At 33.5% G+C, this 8,143-nt stretch overlaps 1 protein-coding gene across 1 annotated transcript; it reads right to left on the reverse strand.

Moving 5' to 3' along the window:
- Positions 1-4,380: 4,380 nt before the first annotated feature.
- LOC110685673 (F-box/FBD/LRR-repeat protein At1g13570-like) lies at positions 4,381-7,850 on the reverse strand. The gene is made up of 4 exons (XM_021862204.1): positions 6,996-7,850; positions 6,832-6,882; positions 5,790-6,038; positions 4,381-4,716 (listed from the first exon to the last, which is right to left on the reverse strand). The coding sequence occupies exons 1-4, from the start codon at positions 7,848-7,850 to the stop codon at positions 4,381-4,383; spliced, it is 1,491 nt and encodes a 496-aa protein (XP_021717896.1).
- Between the last annotated feature and the right edge of the window lie 293 nt (positions 7,851-8,143).

Genomic DNA, 8,143 nt, shown 5'->3' on the forward strand with positions numbered 1-8,143 from the left:
AAGTAATTATTTATTGTTGGGCTTGTTACGTCTTTTAAAGAGTATGGGTTTAGCTTTATGTGTAGAAACCGTTGGACCTTTTTTAATGCATGATGGGAGAATTGGGGAAGGAAGTCTATATAAATAGACATCTAGGAATTAATAGTCCCTAGTAGCATATACAATAGACTCTCTCAGTTATATCACATCAATAGAGAGAAAATTCTAGAGTATGTATCTACTAGAAGACGCATAATCAATAAGTGTTTGATCAATTGTCATTGATTTAGGTATGCTTCCGCAATTAAGATTTACCGATTAATTTGATATGAAGATTAAAGTATATAGTAGGAATTAATCCTAACATAATTCTCTCGCTCTCCCACAAAACAATAAGTCTTGTGTTTGGTTAGACGCATGGTGTGGCCACATTTGTTTATAAAAATAATCATTATTCAATTATTCATTATGTAAATAACTTTAAATTTAACCATAAAGTAACCATATATTATTTTGCAAGTAACATAACATTAAATAAAACTATAAATAACCCATTTCGTTCATTCGAGTAATCCCTCTTGACTATACTAATATATTAAAAAGCGTTTATAAAAATGTCCATGTGCCACGTACATCCTTTTAAATTACGTCACGTCACGTTACAAATACTTCATAACGCCACATCACCTACCCAACATCTCTTTATGCCACATCATCACTGAATTAACCACATTACTTCATATAAAAATATAAACTTAAGGGAATTCGAACACCCAACCACTTATAACAAAATTGGTTATTTAACCATCTTAGCCCATTATCAAGCATGTTATAAATATAAATAAGAAATATATATAAGTGTAAACCACATAATTATTATTGAAAAAACATATTCAATAATATCAATTTCAGATTTCAAAATCCTTATAAAAAATATCCCAATTGCACAATTACAAAAGTAGCAATTTGGGGCAACGCTTGGGTTACTCACTAGATTTAACCATTAAAAGATTAGATCCACTTGTTTATACAACTAACCCCAACTTCTCATTACGGTAAGCTCTTATTTGTCAAGGTAACTCTATTTAATCATCGTCATATCACCCATTGCTTAATTAATTGCATGTACATAAAGTGATCACACCATATGGTTAGCTACGTATAATTTGTGCCACCAAATCTTATCCATATTTCATTTTATTATGTTTCAATTATCTTTCCTCAGGATGTCAATGGGACAGATCAAGTAGGAGACCCGCCCCAGTGGAATGAAGTGGGGTCTCGATTTGGCGGGCGGTGGGGCAGGGATGGGGATAAAAACTATACGCGCCATGGATGATGGGGTGATAGTGAATTTTAGGTTGTATCAAAAAATTTTACAATATCAAAAATTTAAAATGAATTCCTAAAATAATTAGAATTTAAAAATGATTAAAAAAATCATTAAATCATAGCCATCCAATTTTAAAATTGTGGTACTATTTTCAATTTATTGTTACGGTAATGAAGTTTAAAAAAATTCTCATTGAAAATCTTTTTGATTTATGGGATGGTAAAAAAAACGTCTCATTATTTTTTCTCTATTTATTGGTGAAAATACCAAAATTTATCACTTATGTTTTTTATTTTTCATATTACTTTTTAAACAGTTTTGCCCTAATTAATTTTCCACATGTATACTTATTACAATTTTTAATCATCTCTCTCTTCAATCATCATATTACTATTTTAAATTAAGTATACCACTTTTTTAATTTGCTTATGCATCGATTCCAAATTAATGGGAAGAACAAATTGGATCAAGGAGAGCAGTTTTTTTACAAAGAACTCTTAGATTAAGGTATTACTCCATAATTTGCAAAAGAAGAAACTTATTAAAAGGTTAAAACTTGAAGTAGATTGGACATAAAAGTTAACAAAATTTTCTTTTCCAAAATGGTAAAAACTTGAAGTAGTTCGGACATAATAGTATACTTGCTGAGATAGCAAGCTTCTTAATGGATGGGCAGCTTCGAATAAAACCCAAAGTGCTAGAAAATACACCAAAGTCATCCAAATGAAGTACTTCGAGAGACAGTTCATAGAGGTGGGTAAGTGCCAGCGGAAACGATTTCCTTTTTCCGATTTCAACAAAGAGCTAGCACAACAAAATAGACATCAATTTGTATAGTAAATTAAAAACATTATAGATTCTAAATCGCGAACTTGTTCAGCCATAAAACTTTCCGTAGACATGAAGTCCCTTAGGTGAAGCGATTTGAGATCACAAGAAGCTGCAAGATTTTTTATGGCATCAGCTGCTTCAGCAGTTTCACGATCAGTAATTTATGAATCGCACCAACATAGCTCTAATTTAGCAAGGTTGGGAACATTTTTGAAATTCAACAATCCGACAGATGAAGAGACTGATATGGTTAATTTTTCGGGTTTTGGTGCATCTATAACAAGATGATTATGGTAGAGGCAGTACTCAAGCTTTAGTATAATGAGTTTGGGGTAATTCGCAATCAAACTGCTAAGTATGTCACCGTCGAATGTTATTGTATTGAGCTCAAGTTTGCGAATATGTTTAAAGCACTTAAATTCGGTGGATGGACGTTTCAAAATAAAACCTTTGGAAAGTGTCAATTCCTCCAACTCAATGCATGAATAAATACATGGCAAAGGTACAGCAGCGAATAAGAACGGATAATTTATAAGGGTAATTTTTTTGACAACATTGTTCGAAAGAAAATGTAGCCACGGATTAAGATTCAGAGTTTGATGATAAGAAATGTTATCTTGTTGAATGTTGGGGATGTAGAGGTAGAACTCGTGTATAGGTCCATGGTGACGGAGAAAGATATTGCTAACGATGCTGGTGTATGTTTCCCACTTCAATTTTTGATCTACATTCTTGAAGCGGAACTGCCACTTCCAGAAATCGTCATCGAAAACAAGTCTCTTAAGATAGCACCAATTGATCCTCCGTTGTTAGAATGATGTCTACTACAAGAGGGGGGGTGAATTGTAATTTATAAAATTTTATGAAGTTTATGCGGAAATTAAACTAAGTATAAAATGAGAGAACACACGAGATGACTTTTTGAATTATTTCACTATGCAAAAACTCATTTACAACTGTGAATATTCAGCCTACACTTAAGTTCCTCTAGGAACTCAAGTATCCCAACTACGGTCCCTCAACCGTAGCTTATCTCTCTCAGTGATTCGACTCTAAAATCACATACAATTTTGTGATAGACTCACTCAAGCCTCACAAATACAACTCTCACAAACCCCAGTCCCAATTACAAATGTAATTACAGACTTTCCTAATGCACTTAGAAGGATTGAAGCAGGAAGAAACTCAGCTCTAACACTTGAAAACTTAACGCTCAGAAAACTGAATTGTTTTTCCACTCTTAAATCAGATTTGTTGATAGCTTTTTATAGAGAGAAGGAAAGTCTCAATCTTTCTTCCCACTCCTCCCATTAACCACGTTCTACCTTAACTTTGGAAGTTAAGAACGTTGGATAGGAAGTGGGTAGTGGATCTCCCTGACTGTCCTCTCATTCCACCAACGTTGTTTCCTTGAAAATAGGCAGCCAGTTTAACTTGGTTAAAAATCAGTTAGAAGGATAATTATTAAAAAGATAATTATTATGAAAAAGATGTTTTTAAAAAATAAAACTTTTGAATAATTATTTAATTTAAAAATAATAAACTTATCTTTTAAATTAAAGAATTATTTATCTTTTATTTATTTGCAAAATATATCTTTTCAAAACTGATTTTATTCTATCCTTATTTCAAGGACTTTAAAAATGATTTAAACTTTACGTTAAAATCTTTTTCTGATTAAGACATTAAGTTCCTTAAGAAACATAAGGTTCTTTACTGAGTTTCTCTGCACATTAATACTCTAGTGCTTAGAGAGAATCTAAGACTGGATTTTGATCTTTTTCTTAAAAGCTTGCATATTCATCAAGACTTCCAATCCCTTTGTTCCTACTCCGGAACATGTTGTTTGTACCTGAATCTTTTTGTTCTACGAAGACTTAACACACAACATTAGTCGAAGTTTGTTTTGTTACGTCAACAATATTCATGAAAATACTAAGAGAGTCAACAATATTCCCCCTTTTTTATTATGACAAACAAGACAAACTCGGTAAACAAAAATAATCATCCAGGCATGCATATTAATAAACAGAAACAAAAAACAGAAAAATAAACTAAGTTAAAGAAGTATGCATCATTCATGAAAATGAGAAATTGATTTATACCTTTTACTTGAATGATGACTTGACTGGAACCTATTACGTTTCAAAGTAAAACCTATGGTTCCATGTGCAAACTTACAAGAGTGATCTTTTTGACACCATTTCTTCAAAGAAAACGTAACCACGGACTAAGATTTAGAGTTGCATGATAACAAATGTTATCTTGTCGAATGCGAGGGATGACACGGTAGAACTCGTGTAAGGTCCAAGGTGGTGGAGGAAGATATTGCTGACGATGCTGGTGTATGTTTCCCACTCTAATTCTACATCATTGCAGTTGCAACTCTGCCGATCCCAGAAATCCGTATTGAAAACAAGTTTCTTAAGACAGCACCAATTGGTCCTCCATTGTTTGGACAACACACTCATCTTGGCTGCTTCGTTAAGTGGCAGCAGTTCGAGTATCTTATCAGCAAGTACCACTGGCAGATTGCTGATGCGATCATGTCTGCCTTCGACATTTGTAGATATCTTTGAAGGAGAAACCATTTGAAAAGTTTGAAGAAGAAAGTTGTAATGGATGAGAATGAATCATAAAATGCTTGCTTTGGATACATAGTACAGAGTAATTATAAGTTCGTATTATGTTCAAGTACCAATTAATAGACGTAGTTTTCCAAATTGAGTATAATTTGAATTAGATGGGAAAACAATTTAGAAAAAAAATGCGCTGTACTTGCAATATATTCTACGAAGCGTCACATTTATTAGTGGAATTACAAGGTGCTATGGATCTATCATGAATATGAATTTTTGATTCCCAGGCAAGTTGTTGAGACCTTGACCTTGACCTTGACGGTCGATAATTCATACTCCGTAATACGAATAATTACACCTTTGGTCAAAGGCTTTAAAACCTGCTTGGAGGGTTTGTGAACACCTCAACCGTGTGATTTTCTATTTGGAAATCATTTCATTTCTCCTATTCCACAAGCACCACATGCATCAAGATAGCACCTCTACATTACTTTTTGGCATCCAGTTTACTCCAAGAATCAACTATTAGATACACAAAAAAGTCATTCCTCAAGGCCAAAAAGACATCTCGACACAATCACAGCTCACCTAAAGCTCATGAACAGTGGACAGTCAAAAAGTCATAGCCTAAATAAAAAGAGACGATGAGCCTTACATATTTTACTGAAGTGAACTTAATTTTACAAACTGAAATGATTTTTTCACTAATATTATTATCATTTTTTAATGTGAAAAAAACATGGCCTAAATAAAAGGAAACGATGAGCCTTATACATTTGTTGTGGGCCTTGTGGCAATGGTGGAATTAAACTATACTTGAAACATAGTAATGTCTCCAAAATTGAATCACTTTAAAACGGAAAAAATAAAAAGTTCACATCCATCTAAAATAAATAAAAGTAAAAAGTTCCCAGCTCTTTAAATGTTAAAGTAAATGTAGTTTATCCAAATCACTGATTTCAAATCAGTCTCAATAGCTCTAAATTCTACGTACGAGAACTACAATTAGAAGACTTACAATACTCACATGGCCACGTCTTTGATTTTTCTAGATACACAATTTGTACCTTTGGAGAAGCTCTTTCCAAACCATTCAATTCTTTTCCCAACGCAAACGCTGAATTGTAATCAAGCTTTCCAAGTAAGATAAACAAATTTTCAAGAACATTCGAGACAGAAAGCACATATTCAATCAATTTGACCTCTGCGCGTGACCCTGTAATGCCCTCAAATTCCACCTCAAGTAGATGATCCAACTTGAACTTGTTATCGTAAGAATATTTATGCCGAACATCTAAATTTTTGCTTGGAGTAACCTGTGCATGAGATTTTATTAGGGGACAATGCACATAATAATCGCTATCAATCTCAAATTATGCCATAAATATATACTTCCTCCTTTTCTATTTGGTTGACACGTTGAATTTTTGCGCACATATCTAGGAGAAATGGGAAAGAATGTTAAAGACAAAATTACCCCTTATACTTACCCACCCACTCTGACCAGAATACCAGGTACCACCTAGGAGTACTACCTTTCTCTCTCATCATCACCATTCACCATCTTTCTTTTCCCTCCTCGACTCACGGTCTGCACCTCCATTCTTGCTCATCTCACCTTCTGATTTTTTTTTTCTTTTAGCAATTAAATAAAAAAAAAGCACAAATTAATTAGCTAGCTGAAATTTTCATATGTTTTATATACGTTTGAAGGTTTTATCCTCTACGGAGTATGCGGTTTTGGGCGGTGGTGGTGGTTGCTGTGACGGTGATGGTTTCATGGTGATGAATTTGATGATGGAGGTAATGGAGTGGGAAGATAATGGAGGAGTGACAATTGAGAAATCAGTCTTTGCTAAAGTGAGGAGAGAGAAGATGAGTTGGGAAAATTGGTGAGGGTAAAATTGACATTTCAACTAAAAAGAAATTTTCCAAAAAAGAATACATTTTAACTAAAAATACGGAGGTAGATTAGAAGTATATATGATTTAGCTACTTACAGAAATTCCAAGCTTTTCAATTGATGGGCAGCTTTGAATTAAAGCCAAACGTGCAAGAAAATACACCATAGTTATCCAAGTCTTTGTCGACGAAGTATAACTCGTTTACCTGTGTGAGTGCTAATGGAAGGGATCTCATTATACCACCTGCAGCCAAGAACTTGCACAACAAAACCATCCATCAAAATTAAGGAGCAACTCGTTAAAAATAAATAAATAAATAAATAAAATAGAGATAGAGGGAATATATATCTTTTTTGCCATATAATTTACCTTAGACAAACTAAGCCCAATTTGGAGAAACGTGAGTTTACAGGAAGTTGCAATATTCTTGAAGGCATCAGCTAATTGTGTACATAAACGGTTATCCCATTCGCCTTCCATGGCTAATTCTAATATGACAAGGGTAGGAACATTTTTAAAATCCAAGGATCCAAGTTTGCCTTTGAGAGTTAAGTTTTTGAGTTTTGGCGCATCTATAGCAAGATGGTTTATACCGGTGCAGTGCATTAGCTTTAACCTAGCAAGATTGGGGCAATTCGCAATCAAACTCCCGATGTCAATGTTGAATTTCATTTCGCAAAGTACAAGTTTCCATAGCCGTTCAAACCGCTTAAAGTCAGCAAGTGGAGGATTCAAAGTGAAATAACCTAGCGTCATCTCTTCTAACTTGAAAGAAAATATATAAGATGGCAAAGGTAATATAGTAACAAGCTGATTCAGAAGTACAAGCTTTTTGACACCATTCCGTGAAAGAAAAGATAACCAAGGACTAAAATTAAGTGTTTCTTCACAAACAGTTTTGTCCTTCGGGATGTAAAGACGGAACGTATGAATGTGACCATGGTGTCGAAAGAGTATATTGCTGATGATGGAGTGGTACTTCGACCAATCTAGTTTTCCATTGTCATCGCGCTGCGATTTCGAAAAATCAGCATCAAAAACAAGGCTACCAAGATTCAACCAATAGTTCCTCCAATTTCTAGACAACACACCCATCTTGGCTGCATCGGATAGTGGCAAGATTTCTATGATCTTGTCAATGACATTATTTGGCAAATTGCTGATTAAATCTTGTTTATCTTCCATAATACTGGTATTGCTAGAAAACTCAGATGGAGAAACCATTAGTATACTCCTAATTTCTCTAATTGCAATGCTATAGTGTTCTAAACCAACCTAATTTAATTTTCTCTTTTATACTATACAGAGTACATGATAACATTGCAGCCCTAACAAACGCTTAAAAATATACTGAATGTTTGTGAAGTTTATAGATAGATGTATACTAAGATAAAATTATAAAAGCTAATAAATTTAAATAAGAGCAAATAAGTTCAAACAAAATAAAATAGGATAATTTTCTCAAAAAAAAAAAAAAAAAAAAAAAAAAAAAGATAAAATAGGGTAACACCTAATAC

Source organism: Chenopodium quinoa, unplaced genomic scaffold (genome assembly GCF_001683475.1).
Source record: "Chenopodium quinoa cultivar QQ74 unplaced genomic scaffold, ASM168347v1, whole genome shotgun sequence".
Classification (NCBI taxonomy): Eukaryota; Viridiplantae; Streptophyta; class Magnoliopsida; order Caryophyllales; family Amaranthaceae; genus Chenopodium; species Chenopodium quinoa.

Bases quoted from the DNA above. Each gene is read 5' to 3' on its own strand.
- LOC110685673 (XM_021862204.1), bottom strand. From the start codon at position 7,850: ATGGTTTCTCCATCTGAGTTTTCTAGCAATACCAGTATTATGGAAGAT. The intron at 6,883-6,995 runs GTAAATTATATG...TTGTTGTGCAAG, and splicing joins TTGGGCTTAGTTTGTCTAAG to TTCTTGGCTGCAGGTGGTAT. The intron at 4,717-5,789 runs GTACAAATTGTG...TCTCCTTCAAAG, and splicing joins TGGAAAGAGCTTCTCCAAAG to ATATCTACAAATGTCGAAGG.